Source organism: Harpia harpyja, chromosome 6 (genome assembly GCF_026419915.1).
Source record: "Harpia harpyja isolate bHarHar1 chromosome 6, bHarHar1 primary haplotype, whole genome shotgun sequence".
Lineage (NCBI taxonomy): Eukaryota > Metazoa > Chordata > Aves > Accipitriformes > Accipitridae > Harpia > Harpia harpyja.
This window is the reverse complement of record NC_068945.1, coordinates 16961440-16984248: the sequence shown is the minus strand read 5'-3', so window position 1 is coordinate 16984248 and position 22809 is coordinate 16961440. Positions and strand designations below refer to the sequence as shown.

Genomic DNA, 22809 nt, shown 5'->3' with positions numbered 1-22809 from the left:
TATCATTATGTTTAGCAGGGATCTGATGATGAAGGGTTGTCAAGGGTCTGTTTCCACGGTTTAGATCAGGCTTAACAGTGCTTGTTCTAGAGCAGAGTATGCATGCTCAGTCTCCTAAACTGTTTTTACAGCATGCAGCTCCAGTTTCTTCTCATTCTTCCCAGAAGAACAGGGACTGGATAGAGATAAAAACAGAAAAGAAAATGGTAGGATGCTCCCTACTTACTGTGGAATACCAGTTGCTTTAAGCACCTGGAAAGTTGTTTATCTTCAGAGCTCATCAGAACATACTGTAGTGCCAATTCAAACAAATCTTCTGCACTAAGAGACTGCAAGAAGCTGCACCTAATTTCAGACCCAGATCTGAAAAAGGAAATGAAATGAAACCTCTCAGGCAGGCCCCTTCTACTGCAATAATGGAACTACATATATCCAAATTTTATCCATAGTCCCTGGCACCTGCTCCATTCCTGTCCTCCACCCTTTCAACAACTTCTGTTTGCTTAGAAACACTTTTTTGGCACTGCTTAAGCAGTGGTCATTGAATATACAAGGAGCAGGAGGCAAAGTGATGCCTCAGTGCTGAATGAAATTGCTTCTTCTATCCTCTTTTTCCCCTGATGCTGCTATTCCTGGCCTTATCCAGACATTTGATGTTTCTTGTGCTCCCTTTTCAATCCATCTCCTGGGCAGCAGCAGCAACCAGAAAAGACTGAAATCCACGTAGTAAGCATTAAGGTGAGGATGGAACAGATGTCAGCATTAGCACTGCTGCTGTTGCTAACGCCAAACACTAAGACATCCTTTGCAGAGTTAATGTAAGCAGTCCAATATACTGTGTCTGACATTAGAGGAAATATACCTTTTTAGAAACCAGACAAGGTGGTGCTGGAAGAGAGGATTGGACTATTGTAGAAAAGAATCCTCAGAGAAGAGGGAGGAGGGAGTTCGGTGAGACACATCCAGGTTGGTAGTCAGATAGACAGTAAATAATGAAAGCAATCTGTAACTCCAGCAAGAAAATTTGTTGAAACACAGAGGAAAATTGAGATGTTTGTAAGAGAACAACAAAATTAAGTAGCTCTACACATCTGGTACGTAATGTGAAACCAGATGTCACAGGGATAATGGCAATTAATGGGAAATAGAATAATAGTCACAGCTGGAATGTGGGTACAAGTTGTTCAGGAAAGCTGGTAATGAAAGTACAGGTGGCGTATATTAATGATACTGGAGATTCTGAGGAAATAGAAGAGTGATAGCATGAATGAAATAGCATTACTTTGAGTCAAAATAACCTAAGGACCATAAAAGGAATTATACAAAGAGAGTGGATGGTAGCCTGCTATGGCTTTTAGGTGTAGAGTTGTGGTAGATGTAAATAACAATGGAGAAATGCGTTTTTATCGGAGACATCTATTTATTGGATACAAATCAGAGAAACTGCTGGACTTCTTAACTCAATATTTACTAGATCACCAAGAAGTAATGTTGATTTAAGACTTCAGGATTGTAATAAGTGTTGATACTAGAGAAAAAATCATCACCAAAACCAACTGTAGTGACCATGAATTGAGTACACTTATATTTAAATTAAAAAACTATGCTAAACAAGTAAAGTTTTCAATTTCAAACTAGTAAACTGAAAAATTAAAAATATTAGGTAGCAAGTAAATTGGACAGAAGGACTCAGAGATTTGAGTGTAGAGGAAGCAGGGAATGTATTTAAATCAATAGTCCAAAACTACGACATCTTTGCATCCCAAACAAAGAGGAAAAAGTATAAGGAAGAGTTACAAACCTAACTGGCTGTGTATCTGCATCCAAAAGGAAATTAGCAGCAGCCGCCTTAAAAATCGGTTGAGAGAGAGATGTTTCTGGGAGGCAGAAATTACAGGAATAAAGTGAGAATTATGAAAATTCATGCTGAATTAGACCTTCCAAAGGGAATCAAAGCAAATAATAAAACATTCTATAGCCACAGATATAAAAAGATCAGGAAAAAAAGTGGAACCGCAATGCACTGAGGACATGGCTAGGACTAGTGACAGTATGCATATGGTCCCAAAATCAAATTAATTCCTTTGCCTTGGTTTCCAGTGAGCAGACAGATAAAATATAAAGAAAGGAAGGTATGATGACCTATCAGAATGAGTATGTCAAGCATGGAAACAAGACAGATGCAGAAAGAAGTGAGATGCATTATACTAACCAGAACTACTTGATTTGAGTCTAAAGGTTGGATAGTTTTCTTAAAACAGCTATGTTATAATTCATGACTTGGGTTTTTCACATGATCAGAAACCACGCTAAGACTGCAGTATTGCTATCATTGTTTGACTGATATAGCTGAAATTTCTTTCTACCATCTTTCACCTGGGGTCTGGTTCACAAAGACATAATTAAAGAAGTTATGTTCACTTTAGTAATTGTGGTTGTTTGAAGGGTTATATCAATGTGAATTCCATGATTCACTTTCCATTCTGATGTTTTGGCAGCGCTGGCTTTGGCAACTAAGGGTTTGACACTGTCACAGCATCTTGAAGAGCTGCAGTTCCTCTAGGGATAAGGAACCTGTGGTCAGATATAGGTTCCTCCTGTTTATTCTGGGCTAGGTTTTAACTGGATTGCCAGGCTGCAGGGATACACAGTCACTGGTGCTGACACCAGGGAGGGGGCAGGAACCTGAAAATGGGAGGGCAGAACCATCTCTTCCAGCAAGAGCCCTGTCTTGTGTCAGCTTAAGCCGATTGTGAAACCACATGCTAAACTAAAGCTCAACCTGTACTTGACTGTGTCACACGAGATGAAACTAGAGCTGCTTTTCTTATAAGGTCATTTTTTAAATTCTGGTGGATGTATTCTGGTGGCCTGTATTGCCTGGATGAAAATTACACCTTAAGTTTGTGCTCTATTTGCACTGCTGTTAAACTGCAGATGAAGAAAGACAGCACAAGTTTCAGGACTTCCTTCTCAGAAAAGCCAGCTCTGTGGAACTCTAGAGCCTTGTGAGTACTTCTGTCTCTCATCCAGCTTCTGCACTGAAGGCTGGTAAAACAAGGGTAGCTGTGTTAAAAAAAATACTACCCTTTATAGGGACAAATCTCCCATAACATCAAGTGCCAGGATAGAAAGTTCCTTCTAAAATGTGCCATCTTCAAGAACTCCCACTCTTCACAGGCAAGTAGGTAAGGCTCATGTACTATCAGTTTAACAGCTGTGGTGTGCAACAGCCACTTTTTCACTGGAGGAATTAATCAATAAAAATAGCTCAGGAAATTAGTAGTGGGTTGGAATGTCCCTCTCCAAAAGCGTTAGATTTTTTTCTGGACATGCTGGCAGACACAGTCTAGAGCTGTACTGCAATTCTGAGTGCTCAGAGCTCAGACACAAGCAGGACTAGGAACTGCAAATCTTTGCCTCAAGTGCCAAAGTGGTAAAAGATGGAAAGCTTAAGTAAAAGAAGGGCTAAAATATTGATGGGAAAGGTAATATAAAATATTTATAGGATTACTTGTGACTATATCAAATATGTTCAGGGAAAGGACTTTGAAAAGCATTGCTTATCAATCCTAGTAAAGAATGATGCTTCTGTGGTTCTAGACATTTAGGAATTTAGGATGTTAGAGGAAATGTGTATAGGAAAGTCTAAATATGTTATCGGTATCCTTTTTTTTTTTTTTTTTAAACAAGGACAGCAGAAATGGTAATGATTCTTGTGTCTAAAATTAACATTGTTTATTATCACACCATTCATACAGTGGAAAATTAAAGGGGCATCTCTTTTGTGACCACACCACTCTTTTCACAAACAATTTATATTTTTATTTCTTGTTTTCCAGTTGTGGTCACTTGTATGTAATGACATTGAAAAGAACAGTAAAAAGGTGTAAATTCAAGAGGCTTCAATTTGCTGATGACAAGCAACTTTTTATTTTCTTCTCACTTGGTTTGCTTAAATTTGCAATTCCTTTTTTGGTAGCTGTGAGGGTGTAGATCAGGGGTGAGAAAGACTGCTGACGTGCCATCCAGACAAGGCAAAGGTAACTTGCTGATGCAGGAAACAAGTACAGGAATGGAAGGAGTGGTATTATCCCTTTAGACTGAGGGTGTGAGGCTGTGTTTGGGAAATTTGCAGCCTGAGGTTTGATGATTCCCACATGTAATTAAAAAAGCAGGTAGCACATATTGCCAAGTTACATTTTTTTCCCACCTTCTTGCAGCAAGAGGTTGCTACTGTTTCTCTTGGATAAATGTTTTGCTCACTTTGGGATACTTTGTGCTTTTCATATAGCTGTATCTTAAATACTGCAGAAAGTGTAGCTGGTGCAGAATTTGGCAACTGGTGTATTAAGTAAGGTACTGGTCTGTTAGCATTTTGAAATGGTGTTCTCTGGTATGACTGCCAGTATTTTTCAAGATTACTTTTAAGAACTAAATTCTGATACCCAGAGCTCTGCGAGGACTGCCTCCTCCCTGCGAGGTACTGCAGGTTCAGTAACCACACTGCCAGGATGGTGGCTGTTAATTGCCAGGCTCTCAGGGTGTGAAACTGGAATTTACTTTTCACATGGTTCAGAGCAGTCAAAGTTTCTTAATTTTTGGAAGATGTTCTATAACCAGCAAAAAAAAGCAGGAAAAAATGTTGAGTTTGGAACTACCAATGTAGATGCGTTGATCCGGTTTATGATGAAAAGGGTGACGTTAGCACCAGGAGAACTGTCCTATTGGATCAGCTGTTTGGTGTATTGTATTACTAATTACTTTTTAAGAGTTTATGAAATGTGACCCACCCAAACAGTGTCATTCTACCAAACCCATAAAATTACTACATACTGTGTCCTAACACCTTTATGTTCTAAGCTGTCGCCTAAGTGTCTGTCTAGCTCTCATAATACTGCAATACTTTATATGAATCTCTTTGTCTACTGGTTCTTTATGTTGTTGTCACTTCATGGGAGGGGTTTTTTAAATTCATATGCAAGTAATACAGTTCTGTAATGATGATTTGCCATGGTAAGTCTTACAAATCCCTGTGACAGAAAAGCATTAAAAGCTTGATCAGCACTTTCTGTAGGCTTTGAGTAAATGCAGTGGACAAAAATCAGATAACTGAAGCAAGTACTGCACAGGCAGCAGCTCTTTCCTTCTGTGGCGACTGATGCCCTTACCACTGGAGTGAGTAAACAGTTTATGAAACAGCAGAACCTTTCCCATTTGAAGCCTTGTGTTTTAAAGGCATAACAGCCATAATTACACTTTATCTTAATATGCCAGGTTGAAAACTCTGGCAGGTCAGTCATCCCTCATGGAAGAGCAACAGTCTCTGTTGAAGGAACTGACTGGATTGCTATGAGCTTGTAACTACCTGAGCTCTGCAAATTTGTCAGACCCGTAAGTGTTGTGGTTTAATGCCAGTTGGAAGGAAAACAGATATGATCCCTGTAATGAAACTAGGCGTGATGGAATTATCCCAGTTCCTCAGTGACATTAAAATCAGAGGTGCTGCTGATCTCAATATTGCTTTTATATTATCTCATTCACACTTTCAGAAATCTCATAATTGAAATGAAATTACATCGAACAATCTATAACATTTCTATGTGGAATTTGTGTTCTTTCTGACATATGTAGACGTATTAATGAATATGAATAGTTGTTATGTTTTAAAACATCATTAATTCAGCACTGTTTGCAGCTTGTTATTATTTCTAATTATACAGCTGATAAATATTCCAGCGTTATGACCCTGAGAACTATGCTGCAAAGTACGAAACTGCTTTTTAAATTCACTTTCTGTTATGTTTTACCGAAAGGATTCCTCTCCTTTACTAGGAAGAAGCTGTGAAGGAATTACAAAGTCTCCTGAAACCAAGTCCTGTAGAGAACCATTTAAAGACATCTTGATTCTATTAGTATTTGTAAGCCAGAGGACAAGCTTGGCTACTCTGGTAGTTAAAACATTTTTAGTGTTGTGGATGAACCTTTTTTATTACTACTTATTGGACTTATCCTGCTACAGCTTATTATCCAGGAATACAGCATATTAGTCCTCCAGTGCTGAAGGTTTCTGAGTAGTTAGAAAGTCTCATGTCCCCATTTGCAAAAATATGCTGTGGTTCACCAAAGAGGAAAAAGAGAAATGAAATAAGACTGGTGTCTACAGTGGTCCAGGGAGACGTGTTACCGTTTTGACTACGCTGGACCCTAGGGTGATTTAGTGCTAATGGGACTGGGAAGCTGAATCTGTATGAGCTGTAGTTCCTTATTTTCTAGGTTCATTCAAATACTTGGTCACTCAAACTACCAAATCACTTATTTATCCTCACCGAAGCCTATACAAGAAATCTCATCTACGCTGTGTATGTCTTTTTCTAGGGCCTCTATAAGCATGTGTATGAGATGCTAGCACCTGCCATTTTTACTAAAGTCACTGCAGCTGAAGTAGTCTCTAAGAAAAATATTGTTCAGCCTCTGAAGTTAAATGCCGTACAATTTTTTAAGGCCTTTCTTCTCTGCTACAGAAAGATTTAGAAAATACTGCTTTGCTGGATGCCTTTTATTTCTACAGCTTGTAGTATTAGTAGTATGTAGTAGTATAATAGTACATTGTTCTGATTTTTAAGCTTTCATTCAAAAAGACGACTGTTTCTGTGGTTGAGGGATGTTCTTCAAGCTTTGCCTCGATTCAAGGCCTGTACTGAAAACCAAGCTGCAATTTAAACTGTTGGCATCTTGCCCAGCTATCTTCTCAAAATCAAACATTTCCATTCAAGGTCTGAATGAGATGTGCCTTTGCACACTATTCTTTGTTGTGTTTTCACAAAAGTATTAGGATGGCCAGTAAATTCAACAGGACAACCTCATCAGGAATGCTTCAAGGGCTTACAATATTTGGCATCAGAAGAATTCAGTCATGACAATTTTCAGTGGTTTCTCAGCTCTGCAGTCATTGCTGCCTTCCATAAGACATTTCAGTCCTCTGGATCCATCAGTATCTTGGAGTTGGAGTCATTCATTATCACTATGTCCTTGGCATCAGCTATAAGAATTCTCAGTCCCAGCTGAACTGCAAACAGAATGGAGACTGTGCGTCAATCAGAAGTACTCCAGAGGCAGCTTACTGCCATATTACTATTCTGTAGCTACACTAATACCACTATCTGAAATACCTGAACTAACTTAAGTGAGCTATGTTTATGTAGTGACTCTGGTATTAGCTAGCATTTTAAAAAATCAACCATCTTGAGTTGTGCAGCAATTACATACTTCGCCTGCGTACTAGAACATTTCAGGACCTCTGATGTTGTGAACTGAAGACACGCAGTTTGCTGAAGAAGCTAAGCCTGTACCACTGATGTTACCTAAACTAAAGCTGAGCTTCTATGACTGACGGCAGCACTCCTGACAGATAGGTTTTTTCATGTGCTACTAGCACCATTCACACAGCAGCCCATTTTCTCCTTGCCACCTCCCCTGTCTGTCTTACAGTATGTTCTTCTGGTCTCCCTGGGGATAACAGCTCTCAAGAAGGGAAAGAAGTCAGTTTTGTAGTGCTCTTCAGTCACAAACCTTGTCTTTTGCTTGGTGATATTTGCTTTTTCTGGTCTTTTAGAATCATTTTAGCAATTCCAAGCTCTGTTGAAAACAGCAGTGCACCTTCACAGACATGTCTCCTTTCAGCAGAGCCGACAGTGACACCTGCACTTCTCCCATATGAAACAGTACACGTTTAGCTTGCAGAATTCAAAAATGCAGCTACAATGCATGTATCACATCTTTTCTTACTTTGGTTCAAACTTCATCTTGTTTCAGTTCCAGAAAACAGTCAGAAAGCCGCAATGCCTTTCACCCCACTTCTTGGCCAGCACCTGTCTCACACATGATGTAGCACTGAAGTTTTTGGCCAGTAGGATGTTTTTTTCTAAGGTGTGGTAGCAAAGAGTATTCAGCAAAAAATAAGTAATGGACTGCTATCCATATCTTGTTGTCCTGGTCCTGGAGTTTTCACTTAAGAAGTAGAGATGGGCAACAAAGGATTTGATTGCAGAAGGTATGCTTTATGTGCTATTTGAGGCACCTCCAATTTCCATACCAGTGTAATGGCTATATAGATACTGTTACAGAGATATTCTTGGCTCTGGTCCTGAATCATTAGCAAGGATTGTGGGTTTACTATTAAAAGAGTAAGTGTTTCTTTAGAATCAAAACAGATTACTCTAAAGAAAGTGAAAATTACCAGAGCTCCAAGCCAGCCTGTCTTTCCCAGGATACCAATAGCTAGAAAAAAGCAGAGGTCATGGATCATATTCTGTCACTTCACTCTATTGATATTTTTCATGTTTCAGGCAGACATCCAAAATGGAATACTTTTCCATAAAGCAAAAGTAACAGAAAAGAAGTGGCAATAATAATGCACCCATTATCGGTTGTTCCCACAGCTACAATCTTGACACCACAACAGGGAATCTGATGTGCACCTTTTCCTTTCTTCTACTCTTTGCCTCCATTAAGTCATCAGAATATTTGTATTTCTTCATAGCATAAATGTATTTAGAGTATCTTTTGGTTATCCTAAAGTGTCTAAAAAAATTGCCTAACTTTGTGGTATCATGTCTTGAAAGACAAGGAATAATTTAAGGCGCTAGTTTTTCTAGATATGATCTAGGCAGGATCCAAGTACTCTCTAAACTGGATCTGTCAGATTTTTGGTGTGCTGGTAGTCCACTTAGAGCAAGCGTAGTCTCTTAGCGTGTACGAGAAACACCTGTATAAATCCAGACATAAATTCCCCCCACGGAAAGTCCATTGTGTAAGTCCATTCTGCTGTCAGATAGTGAACAATTTTGTCTGTTGAAACACATGTTTTCCTCTTGAAATATATAGTTCTTTCACATTTTTTGATACAGGATATATGGCTTCAGTTGAGATCCTGATAATAGCAAACTTCTGTATATGGGTAGCTTCAGCAAAACTCTGGCAATCGTTGGAGTGACTGAGGGGATGAGCAGAGATCACATCTTAGCAGTGGGGTTTTTATGCTCCAGTTTCTTCTGCTGTGCAGCAATAGAGGTCTTAAGCTTTCACTGGCATAAGTATTTCTAAGAGTTCTGTCACTGACTGGGATCAGAAGGAAGCCAGGTCATATATCAGTCACCCCCTTCTCACCTAAACCCGTAATGTGTAAGAAGAAGTTGTTCTTCCATCCCAGCTATCTCTCATCTGAAAGCATTCATGAGCTTTCTCATCGAGTCAATTTTCACCCATTGTCTTGGCAAAATGTCTCACCTTTCAAGTGAGAGCAGTATGGGGTTTTTTCCACCTGTAAAAAATAACAAGAGCTTTTTAAATGTGGTCTCACCCATACAACTACCGTCTTCTCAGATCTGTCAGCAGGACTGCACGTGTAGTCGCTTCCTGGTCCCATTCTATTAAAATAATGCATTGAGGGTTTTTTTTTAAGGGGCAAAACAGTATTATTGAGACTTTTTAGAGCAAAGTCAAGAAGCAAATAAAAACACAGTTGTTCTTACAGATTGGAGAAGGGATTACTAAGTATCCAGGACAGTAAGTTCTTTGTCCAGCTGAGCTGCAGCCAATGCAAGCTATCTGATTACATCCTACATATTTAGGTGTGCATCTCCCTGCACCCTTGATCTAAGCACTGAAGTAACTGATGAAGCTATTTCACTCTCTGTCCTCAGAAACATTACAATATTAAATACATCTTTTCATGCTCACCAAGGTCATAAAATTTGTAAAGTTTTCAGCATTTTAACAGGTAAAAATTTTGGTACTCCAGTAGTACCAGTCCTTTCCCTTTTCAAGCCTTCCGTTTAAAAATCCAGTATGTTGGATACATATGTTTGAAACATCAATATTAAATTAAAGCATTGTCCATTTTTCCTGTTCTTCTCAAATTTTCTCAGTCGTGTTCATTCACATGGAGCTCAATGAATACTTTTTGGAGCAAGTATTTTTGTTTTAGCCACAATTACAAATTCCTAACTAAGATTAAGTTAAGTTGTTTAGAAAGAAGATACAGGAAGAAAAAGAGAAAGCTATTTTACTACAAGTAAAGTCTGCTCAAGGAGTGGTAACAGGTGAATTAGAGAAAGCAGATTTAGTGTCACTGCTACCCTCAACACTTTGCCAGTGTGATCCTAAGTCACCAGATTGTGCTGGGTCTTTTTTTAAAAAAGTTCTTGACAACAAACAGAAAGATATAATAGTATAATTAAAGGAAATCTTAATAGTTTATACTAAGCTTCTATAAACTCTCTTACATCTTTAATAAAAGACTAAGCATTACGGCAATGTTATTAGCAAAATAATTGCTATTGACATGATTAGCAGAATAGTTTTAACACATTTGATTATTTTTAAAAAATCATTCTCTGAAATTAGCAATATTAATAATCTTTATAAGCTAGAGCAGGTAGAAATTTGGATTATTTGGGATTTGGAATTTTTACTACTTTATTTAACTGCAGTTGCAACTGAATTTTTAGATGAAAGGTGGGTAGGAAATCTGTAGTATTCAGAGCTTGTTTTTCATCATCACTCCTGCATGATGCCATCTTTCACACCACCACAAATGCTTAGGACCTCATTTTATTCCTTCTTTGTGAGGTGATGAGAGGTGGGACAAGCCACCCTATTGGGCAATAAGGCCAAAGTTTTCTTTTATGTCCTGTTGCACATCCTGATTTGACCACACCAGCTAAAGGTGAGAATTAAGGTCAAAGGACAGAAATAGTTGTTTTCCCTAACATAGAGTGATCCTTTGAGTTCATTTGAGAACTGCTGTTTTATGATCAGGGCTGTTGTCTTTGTCTCCTCTCTTCCCAGTATCTATAAAATGTTTCTGAACTCTATTTGTAAGAGGTTTTTTGGTATTGGGAAAGAGTATGGCAAGGTTCTGTTTCTATATCTAGTTACTACAGTGCTTGAGCCTCAAGATCTTGCTACAGAATATTCTTGCTTACACCATTTCTGTGAGGCTGTAAAGGGTTTGTGATGAGGGCAGGCCTACCTTTGTCTTAATTACCCAGGACATGCATCCAACAAGCTCATTATGTTGGTTACTCACAAGAAAAGTCAAAGAATAGCTCAAGCACCCTTGAAGGCATCTATTTCAACATCTGTCATGTAGCACGAAAGTGTCTGTGTCTTCATTTCCTTCTGGGAATACGCTGTATTGTTCAAGTGATTTCAATAAACTTGTCACATGCCACCTTCCTTCTAAAATAGCTGTGTGAATAGGCAGTATAACCTAATATAATTTAACACAGAAGTCTTATAATTAGTCCAGTATTTGTGTATTCTCAAAATCTGTTCTGGAAATGTTTAGAACATTATAAAGAATGAAAATGTTCAGCCAAAGTAATAATAAATGGTAGTCATTAAAAACTAAGAAGCTGAGTGCAGAATAACAACATATGATTATGTATTTTTCTTATCCTATAAGGAACAATTTGGTATCAGCACAGTCATTTAGGGGGAGGCAGGTGGGTCTTGACTTTCTGCTCTACCAATGGACATATAACCATGACAAACTTATTTATTGCTTCTCTTCAGAGTTGCACGCTGCTACAGCATTTATGGTATGTTCAACTCTTTATACAGGCTTCCTCTAAGTTTTGCAGGATAATAATGTATTTATATGTTTTTTTCAGACAAGAAGCCCTCCTTGCTGCCATTAGTGAAAAAGATGCCAATATTGCTCTGCTAGAACTTTCATCCTCTAAGAAGAAGACCCAAGATGAAGTGGCTGCACTGAAACGAGAGAAAGACCGTCTTGTGCAACAGCTTAAGCAGCAGGTGAGTAGAGGAGAGCTAGGAAAGAAACTGATTAATAATCTGATGTGAGATTATTATCTTGATTTATGGAACTAATAATGTATAATTCTGTCATATGTTGGGATAGAAAGTACATAAATAACGATTTCAAACTAGCTACCAGTCATGAAGCCTGTAAAACATGGTGGGGAAAAAAGAAGTCTCAGTGTTGAGGTAAGTTTCTTTGTGTCACTGCCTGAGAAGCGAACATGTGATAGAATGTATAGGAAACTGTGAATGAAAAGGACATTGGTTATTATCTTCTACAGGCACAAATAACCACAGCGTCAGGGAAATGTAGTGATACTTCTCTTGGTGGTCTGTATTTGCTTTGTCAGGGAAGAAGCATACATGGAAGAAAATTCTCCTTGCTGTAAAGCTCAAATATGAATGTGTTACACCATACAGTCTCTACTGTGATTTCTAATCTGCGACAAGAGCACCATATGGGAATGCCAGCTACTAGAGTGCAATTTGGGAGGTCTCATACTTGTGAGGTGATTGGTCCTTTCCTATTTCCGGCCTCTCCCATTTCCAAGATCTTTTGCTGTTGGCATAACAATCAGAAAAAGTGTGTTTCTATTCAAGCATTTAATATTGTGTTTCAGTATTGAATGCAATGTGAAAAATACATTGCTAATAAAACACAGAGGAAGCAAAAGACATCCCTGGCAATAAGAGATTTAGGATCTGAAAAATACATGTAGATTTTTCACTTCAGCACTTCTGGTGGGTTTTTCTGAGTTATTCCCTTGCCACATTCCCTGTAATAGCACATATGCTGCTGCCAATCCAGAATCAACTTCTTCAGTGCCACCGTTTCCATCTTCATAAAGTTTTATGTGCAACATTTCATCTGTCAACCAGATGATTTCTGTTGCTGTCAAAGACAGTAAGACAAAACCAGGTCTGCTTTCTGACAAGGGATTTCTCTGCTTCTTCCTTAGGAAACACAAGTAGATTATTGGCCATGTATTTTTAAGATAACAATTATTTAAGGTTTAATTTAAGAACAGTAGTTTTGTTATACCAGCTTCAAAACAAGCAAGAAGTATAGTTTACAGTCTTGTATTGTTTACTTTCAAGCAACAGTTGTAATTACTTTCTGTTGTCAGCCAGATGACCTCCTACTAGAACAGGATTCAGAAGTGGTCACAGCATGTAAAGTATTTCTTTTCTTCATGTAATTGTCTTGTAGGTGTTAGCAGCCTTAATATACATTACCACTCATTCCATGAGAAATTGGAACTTTATTGTCAGTTCTTGTTGTCCTAAGTTTAAATTCTAGCCCTTGCCCTTCCATTTCCTTCTGATTATCTCTTCTGGGTAGATGGAATGATCTTTAGTGTTTTGTGGTGGGTTTTTTCCTGCTGAAAATTTGTGTATATTTGATTTATGTATTAAGGTTTTGATTATCTGTAATGACTTAGGTTTCAGTTAGGTGATTTTTTTAACATTGTTGTAGTTAATATCATTATTTTTCAGTGCTGATAAGTCTTACAATATCATATACTGTTTCTAAAAAGACATGGCCATTTCCCTTAAGGATGCCCATTCTAGGTGCTTTTCTGTATAGGTGTGGAATACTTAATTTCGCAGATAAAATACAATTGCAAAGGAGATTAATTTGAAATTGTTCTTGCTATGAAGTGAGACCAATTCTGAGCTGATGTTGGAGCAATAGTCCTTTTTCAAAAAATTCATTGGAATATCCAAATGCCTTTGAAGTTTCTGGTTCCAAAATTCCAAAACTGCCATCAGCTGTAAAGACTCATAGTTGTTTAAAATTGTCATCTTAAAAAAAAAATGAAGAAAGCAGAAAGTAATCTCCTCAACACATCTATGCTATGAGTAGTATAAATACAAGCTATATGTAAGTAGTATAAGTATAAAATCACAGGTAATGGGGCTGCAAGGTATTCTCCAGTGCATCCCCAATCCCCAAGGTAGAATATATGTTTATATATAAACAATCTAAACTATATTTAAACCATACCTGAGAAATATTTATTTGACCTAATAGAGATTTGACACATCCTCCTTAAAATCTATCCTACATCTTAAGGATGTATCATCTTTTATCCTTTTTTGTGTGCAGCTTTCAACACATTGAAAGAAAAGTTCCTCAAAGTTACTTATCATGGGGCAGTAATACTCACCACCTCTGTAAGTTGCAGGGGATCTGAAATCACATTTATTTTTTTCAGTACCAAGAGTTTCGGTGTGTAATTTTTCTGCATCAATTCAAATCATACTAACTTTGACAGCTCCAGAAATAGGAGATGGGTCAGAAGAGAAGGCTATGAGATTTTACGGGATCCTCATTACTTATATAGTCAAAGGGAATCTCATTTTTCCACATGCTTTGCAAATAATCTGTGTATTTGGCCCTTGTGGTCCTCTTCAGCTTTTACAGGTCACTAGCCTCATATTTACCAACAAAACAACTGTGCTGCTTCATCAATTTAAGCTTTGTCTGCATGGACCCTTTTCTACATCTTGAAACAAGGGTCCATCTGTGTTTGCCAGCTCCATAGGACCATTTCAGGAACTTCTGAAAAGTTTAGCTGTAATTCCTAAATTTACAGTAGAAATTGTGAATGAAACATCTTTCAGACTTGCAGATGTATTGAACACAGCTGTTCAAGAAAAGCAAGGGATGCCAGTTAATCGAGATCTTCTGGAAGACTTTGAAAAGTAGTTCTGGAGCCTAAAAAGTTTATTCAACCCTTCAGATTCAGAGCTGGGATCCTGACCTCAGTAATTCCTTCCTTCTGCCTTTAACTTTGTTTCAGAACTGGTTTGCTCCATGATAAGTATTTGGTATTTCAGTCCATCCCATTTCTAGGAAATGCTTAGACTTTGTGGTGGGAAAGCAGCTCTTTCAGTTGGTTGGCATGCACAGTGACTAAACATGATGTTTCCATGTACGTAGGATGCAAATAGAAATGCTGAGCAATATCAGGAGGGGGTGGTTTGTGTGAAGTTATGCATGCTGTGGTAGGTACCATAGGCCTGATTGCTGAATCTCACTGTGAACTGGAAGGAGTCTCTGACAGAGGTAACACTTTAGGAAAGCAGTTTTCTGACTACACTGCAATAGTGAGTGTGAATGGATCCAAGCGTGTATGATAAGATTCAGATTATGCCTTTTCATTGTTCGTGCTGGTTATCATTGAGTTGCTACAATAGCAACCACTGTTAGCAGACTGACTTACTGTTAATTGGCCTTTCTCAGAGTGTAGAAAGATACAACTCTCTCCCAAAACAAGAACTCATTCTACTGATAAGCCTCAATTTGCTACTTAAAAAATTCCAACTTCTTCAGCCCTGCAATTTTGGATTATTTTTATTTATTTCAAAATATTGGTGAAGACACATAGATTCGTCAAGGAAAGGTTATACAGATTCTGGAGGACTATGTGGTTATTCCTTGCTTTAACTCTCCTTTCTCCCTTCCCAACACTGCCCCGTTCCTGGTCGCTCGCGCAGGAAGGGTATTACTGTGAAAGAGAGGAAGGAGTCCTGCCAAAGACATTTTGGTTCTTTAATTTCTTTAACTATGTGTATTAAAGTTTGGATGAAGAGAGGCATTTCAGAAAGAGGATATGGCATCAATGTTGTTTTAATTTAGAGTTTCTAGGCTCTGAATTGCAGGAATGTGCCTCAATATAGAGACAATTTCCTAATGAGGCACTCGGCATTGACCAGGCTTTCCAGTAAATGGAGCTGCCTGTTTCATATTGGTTGTCAGTTTGTATGAGGGATTTCCTCTACCATCGGAAAGGCAGGCCAATTGCAGGGTGAGGGTCACCAAGCTAATGTGGTCCCAATTTACTCCCTCCTGGAGTACTTTGTCTCCGTGAGTAGTTCATGGAGAAGCAGTGGTTGGGAGGCTGCTTCACCAGAGGGGGCCGGGGCTGATGCAAGAGAACAGAGCTGAAGGTTGTCTAACACAGTCCAGATGTAGCGTGGCGAGCACCAGCCAGCGTGCTTGGCTTATACGCCATGCAGAAGCCCCCACGATGTGTGTCACGCTGGAACTGACGGAGACCCAAGGAGCTTTGGCCTGGTTTGTGGCAGCACATACACCTCTCATCTCTTAGAAAGTAGCCTGTTTGCCATTTATTCCTTTCCTTGTCAAGCTAAGTTTTAACCATTGGGGTACATTTATTGTAACAGGGTGAAGTGCTACTCTGCAGCGTTGAGTTGTAAAGGGAAGGCATATCTGAATGGGCTGAGGTTTTCCTGTCTGTGGGCTTTGAGTCTTAAACGCTTGGGGTTTTCTACTAGGAGCTGTTTGGAGCAAAGATTGTCATTTTCTGTGTTTGTACAGTGTCTAGCACAGTGGGGGCCTGACTTGACCAACATCTCTAGGCACTACTGTGCTATAAATGTTAAGTAATAGTGGTGAAATTTTTAGGAGGCTCTGAACTGTATCAGTGTCTGTTTTCTCAGAGCTTGGAGTATTATTCAATTGAATTGTTTGTGAATCGCTGTATTCACTTGTATAATTATATAATGTTTCATAATTATTCCCAATTCTTTTAAATATACTGTAGCAAACGTTACCAGGAACTAGCTTGATTCAGTGTTATCGATGACGGGATCTCAAAATTTTCATTTTAAGTGGTGTGACTCCAGGTTAGATTAATACTGGATACATTTTTATTATGCTGCCTTTTCCTAAATAAAAGTAATCTTCAGATCAGTTCCTCAGTCTTTTAAGAACATGTCGAGTTTTGATCCTATAATTTAGCATGCTCACAGAACCACCCGGCTTAAGTTTAAGCTTTCTCCACATATTTCATAAAAAATTTATTTTCTTCTATCACACAGATTGTTAATGACAAATACTGAATAGTACTGGGCTCAGGACAGAACTCCATGTAACCCACTTGATTTATTCAGTTATACCTGTAATCTATTCTTAAAGACTATTAGTGAAGGAGACCTTCAGTCTTGGGAAGTCTTTTCTATGGCTCATCTGTCTTTATCATTATAATGTCATTCTGCATCTGTAATGTCCCTTACTGCAATTTAAGCTCATTACTACTTTTTCTGTCTGTTATGGGCATAGAAAAAAAAGACTATTTCTTTGCACTTTTTAGCAGCCGTTCTCATTTACACAGAGATATCTCCTCTGTGTTATTCTCTAAACCGGGCAGTCTCAGTTCTTCCAGTTTTCATGTGTCTTGTTTTCTAGATATCTTATCATTCCAGTTGTTCTTTCTTAGATTTTATTTGATCTTTTTCTTCCTCCAAGTGTGGTATCCAAAACTAGACAAAGCTCAAAATAAGGCCTTTCCTTAGCTGAACTTGTTCATGAGCGTGTCATGTGGACAGTGTCAGAAACCTTAATGGAGTCTTCCAAAACCTCACCAGTTCCCACAGGTTCCCCAAAATAGCCATTAATAGCTTTCATTATAGTAGATAAACTCTTTCCTAGTATAGTATAATCAGAGCTAGAAAATTTTAAGGCATCTGGGTTTTTTTGAGTACCATCTCATTTGTTCTTTTCCTTTTCTGACCTAAAATTATATTCTCAGAGTATTGAAATAGATTTCGTTAGTCACCTGAGTACAGTGTTTAGTGAAGACTGACACAGAAAAGGCATGAGTACTTTGAGCTTCCTGGCTCTATTTTTTGATGGCTTTCGCTTTCGACTGAGTAGAAGATCAACCTTTGTCTTCAGCTTCCTTTCATTCTAATGTATATTTCTAATGTCTACTTTTTCTCCCGTAGTACTTCCATTTCATATGGTCCTTTGCCTTTCCTGTTCTTGCCATATACGCTCTTGCTGTTTGCTTATACTTAACTTAGTGAAAAGAGCTCCTTTCTATTTTAGTGAAGGAAGATAAGAAACCTCATGCTATTGAAAGTATGGGTTATGTAGTCAGGTTGCTTGCCATTCAGAGGAATCTTTAATACCTGTTGTTCCCTTCTACTTCTATATCCTCATCATGATCATTCCTTCCTCTGTGGGCCAGCATGAATTTGAGGGGCTGTTATTTATCTTTCCTATAAATTGAGAGGAATTCTTTGGCGATCACTAGTAGTATTAATATTTAGCATTTATGCAATATTTAATATCTATTTTGTCTAGCCACGCAAGTCCCAAAGCTGTTTTCTCTGTGCTACTTTGTGCTTCTTCCCTGCAATGATTTTGGCTGGCTTTCATTATGAGGCCAAGGTACTGCAAAGATTTGTTTCTCAAGTAAATGTGGTACATGGGATCATGAGGAAAAGGAAAGAATTTTAGATTCCAGAATAGCTTCTCCCCCCAAAAATGCTATTTTTCCACTGTTACTTGTTTCCCTGGAAACCCTGCACACTGACACGTGACACTCCTCTGCTGTGAACTTTTCCAAAGTGAAGTTCCACTGGTTGGAGTCATTTCTCCTTGTAACAGGAGAACGTAAAACAGGTCAAAGGAGACTGACAGAAAGGCATTTTCCCTTTACTGCCATAGAGCTGTATCAGCATGACCACACTTCTGGCAGTTTTTATTACCACCCTGCCTGATGAAATAATACAGATTCTGTGAGGCATGCAGTTAGTCTTTGCTTCGCCTTAACTGCCCTGATTTGAAACCATGTCTGATGAGAGTGATTACCCTATTAGCAAATGAATTTCTTCTTCAGGTGACATGGATACAATCACTGCAGGTAATTGCTGAATGTAGTGTTGTTTCTATGACAGAACTACCGTTGTTTTCTGAGAGCGTCTGCGAGCTCCCTGTGGCGTGACGGTGCCCATTGGAGTTCAATGAGTGGAGGTACTTCTCTAACCACTGTCAGAAAGGGACTTGGAAGTCTAGGAAGATGTATTTAAGTTGTCTGAGTGTGGTGGTGGTCGTGGCTTCTTTATAGCTGAGAAAACAAAGTAAAAGTTAATGTTTGAAACAAGTGCTGAGATTCAGGGTACTTGGATCCGTCTTTGTTTATTGATCTCTTCACCGCAGTACCCACATACTTGCACTAGCAAGAGTGGAAATAGATGCAAAAGTGGGGAAAGGAAGCCTATGTGACAAGAAAGTTAAGAACAGACAGACAAATTTGAAGGGGACTTGCATGTCAGAGGTTCCTGCATGTATTGGGCAGAACAGAAGGTGCTCTGTGAATTCTGGTATCCTCTGAATGCCAGGTTAACCTATTCAAAACAGCAACAGATAGATTAGTGTACTTTGCCAGGAAATTTTCAAGGAATAGTGAAGCATTTTGAGAACTATTGTCACTTGTAGTGGACTTGTTACCTAAATGGTGCAGTCACAGCCTCATTTACACACTGCGTGGTATGTAGAGTCAGTGTAAAGTCATCTTTTTTCAGGTTCTTGTACCACCACTATCTGTAGGGTCAAATGCAGCTTTACAAAATTTGAATCTACTGGCTTTAATATACGAAGGTGCCCAAATATGTAGTTTTTATAGTATATTCTTAACTGTACTGACAGTGTAGCTGGCATACATGTGAGCAGGCAGAGGTGGGGGAAATCACTCTGTACACTTCCTATCCAGGAAGCTATTGGACTAGAAACAGAAGAAACTTCTGGCTGAAGTGAATATATATCCACTAATTGGCTCTCATCAGGCATTGCCAGCTGTCAAATTTAAGCATCGTGGCTTTTGTCGAAGGCCTGTAATCCACCCAGATTATCAATCACAGCGCTGCTTGTTTTGCCAGGCTTTGCTCCTCAGTAATTGTTTCTGTCAAGGGGGGATCTCTGCCAGGAGCAGACCCCAGCATCCTGACAGCAGCCGAGCAGGCACAGAAAGCGAGGCTTTGTCATGCCCTTGAACACCGCTTCCTGAAGCACAGCACAAGAAGCCCTCGCAGATTAAAAGAAAGCACCTTCTCCCTGCCATGTGCTCCAGACTTTTTTCCCATCATTTTTAATCATCAGTTACCACAGTAACAGCACTCAGTGCAGCATCAGCAGTCTTTTCTGGGGCAGTATTTCATCTATCTGTGGTATTACTTACACTCTCGTTCCCCTCTCCCTCCTCCTTTTACCTTTACCCTCTGCCTCTTGTATTACTAAATAATAGTGTATGTTCAAGTGAGCTCCTTACTGTCGCTGGCCTCATGGTTGCGGAGAAGGGAGCTGCTTGTTGGCCCCGCTGTAAATAGCCACATCTGCTTTCTGTTTGTGCCTTTGCTCATGTCTCGGCCGGTAATTTCTAGGCCATTGCAATGGCGGCTTTGTAGGTTTGCTTGAAGGGGAAGGTTCTTTGCCTCACCGAGGGACAGAGCTTTAAGGTTCATAAAAGTACTCTGGAACTTGGATGACAATACAGTACTTGCTACCCTTTCTTTCTAGACATTTGTAACATTTAAAAAAATACTCTATGGACTAATATTTCCCAAGTTTAATCTCAGTTTTCAAAAACCTGTATCAGTCTATTAGAAATATTCCTCCATTTATTGATTATATTAAGATTTTCATATTATATTTTTACAGCTTTTTAATTCACTAAAATTTTGCACAAATAAATTTAAATTAATTGGATAGTTGCTGACAGCATCTACTACCACACTTACAGTATCTCTCATTCAAGGATTATGAACTCCTACACTAAGGTATTTAAGCAACATTGTCCCTGACTAGAAAACCAGGACTTGCTGGACATGTCTAGGTTAGCAGCTGAGACACCCTGTATCCATTTCTGTAAGTAAGAACCAACCTGCTGGTGTTTGATATCAGTTAAAATTGTTAAGCCTACACTGGGAGGACCAGGCTTGTTAGTGGTATTGAAGAGTTAAGAACACTGGGTGAGCTTGGTTTCTCCAGAAGACTGCACTTAGGAAATCTCATTTTGGGCCTAAAAAATAATAATTCCTTGGTCTGTGACTAGTATTTCTGGACATTAGTACAGCGTAAATATAGTCACTGTCATTTCACATCACAGTTGTACCGTATGGTGGTTTTCTGTAGTTACCATGGCACAAACCACTGGTCTGATAGGCACTGTTTTTCAGTTAAATGAAGAGAATATATTAGAACAGGTTTTTTTAATACATACATCCAACAGAGCATTTATGTATTTATTTCTGTGAGAACAGAAATGTTGAGAACAGTTACCCTCCCTCAGTTTCTAACAGTCTGTGTTAGCTGATGAGTTCATGAGATAGATGCAAAAGCTCAGAAGGAGAGGTTTAGAAAAGGTCAAGATTGCCAGTAGTTGTTCATTCAAGGAATAAAATTATGGGTGCATCTTCTTTTGCTTAACTTCTGCAGTTTGTGGGGTAGTTGGGAAGGACCTGTACACGACTACTCCCTGTTTGTTGTCCAGCAGCAGGATGTGCCTCAGGGGTAAAATATTTGAGACTTTCCGACAATGGGTTCTTGTGGCTGGATTGGTTTGGCATCACTCTTTTGGTATTTGAATTGATGATGTTTGAAGGCTGACCGGAAAATACAGTGAGTTTATGATTACATTTAAATCTTGTCATTTAAACACATTGTTTAGGAAACGCTGAAGTTTTGGTGACAGAGAGGATTCTGCTTAAACATGTAAATAATCTTGATGAGGCAAACCTGTGATTGTATTTGTTGTGAAAAACAGGATCTTCACACCGAAATTTCAGATACAGAAAGATTTTGAATTACTTGTTTGAACTCAGTAAAAATACTGTTATTTTCCAAGATGAGTGTGTAACCATCCTTACTGATATTTCATTGATTGGATACAGCTTTTTCTATACTAAATTATTGCTGTTTGTTTGGGCTGCTTTACCTGGCACTGGCAATTGTCTAGAAGACATACGTGTCCCTTTACCTCATCTCCATTCAAAATGTGCTAAGTTGGTACATTATGCTTATCTGCTCCTACATTTACTAGCATTATTTCCCAGGGAACACACAACGCACTGAGCAGTTTCACACTAAAGCTATAAAGTAAGACTTTATTTGTGGTTACTTCTCTTTGGATGAAAAGCCTAACGAACCTGTGACTTTAACGACTATCTTATATAAAAAGCAATTCACATATTGATAGTCGGTAGAAAGGTAGTAGCAGAAAGCTGAAAAGCATTTTACCAGCTTTAATATTGGTTTTAATTTGTGTAAGATCTGTAACTGGTGAGGTGATAGGTGATGCGAGGTGTGTTCCAAAAACATGTAAGGAGAAGGTGAAGTCAGAGATATGAGGTGACTGATTGGTTTCATAAACTAAGTATGTAGAATGTTCCAAGTAGATTACAGGTTAACGGTTGTATGACTTAATATGTCAGTGATATGTTCTTTACTTGAAGGAGGAATGATGGAAAGAATTGTGCACCTAGAAATATGTAATGAAAATTAATGATCTATAAGATAGAATATATGGCATGTTTGGGATTTTACTGTGTTATTTTGGGAGTAATGTAATAAATCAGTGCTTTTTTTGCTTGAGAAGAGAAAAATACATAGTCTGCAATAGAGAATTTTAATCCCAACCATCTTAAAAATGGATAATGGAAAAATGTAAGTCTCAACTGTACAGAATGAACTTCAGCTTCTGTAAATAGTGGGCTGTTGATGAACAGTGGTCTCGGGTATTTTTGAGCCCATGCACCGAAATACCTCTCAGTCTACAGATTTTTTTTCTCATCCACTGTATTAAGCTCCTTAGAATTCTGAAAATAATTTCCCTTTTTGAAACAATCTGATTGAGCCTAGTCCAGTACACCATATCTCAGGCTAATGAATAGGTAATGCAGGGGAAAATAGAAGTTTCATGTTGCAGTTGGAAATCTAAGATATATGCTGTCAGTTAGGACTAGTTGCTTGATACTAACCCATCACTAATTTACATACCAAGTTGTGGAAATTGATAGGATAGTGTATCAGGTTTATCAAAAGGAGACATAGATTTATGAAATTAGGCATCAGTTACTTATGCTAGCTTCTGCAAATGGACAGGTGCTGATGGCTGCAGATTCCCCTCAGTTCTGTTAAATTCATGGTGTTATGTTGTAAAGAATGCA

At 38.6% G+C, this 22809-nt stretch overlaps 1 protein-coding gene across 15 annotated transcripts in view; it reads left to right on the top strand.

Annotated features, from left to right (window-relative positions):
* ERC1 (ELKS/RAB6-interacting/CAST family member 1) overlaps window positions 1-22809 on the top strand; it is a 317835-nt gene that overhangs the window by 246146 nt on the left and 48880 nt on the right. For all 15 annotated transcript variants that reach the window (XM_052789054.1, XM_052789061.1, XM_052789067.1 and 12 more), the window contains one exon: window positions 11679-11823. In XM_052789054.1, coding sequence (XP_052645014.1) covers window positions 11679-11823 — 145 coding nt within the window. The remainder of the gene's footprint in view (window positions 1-11678; window positions 11824-22809) is intronic.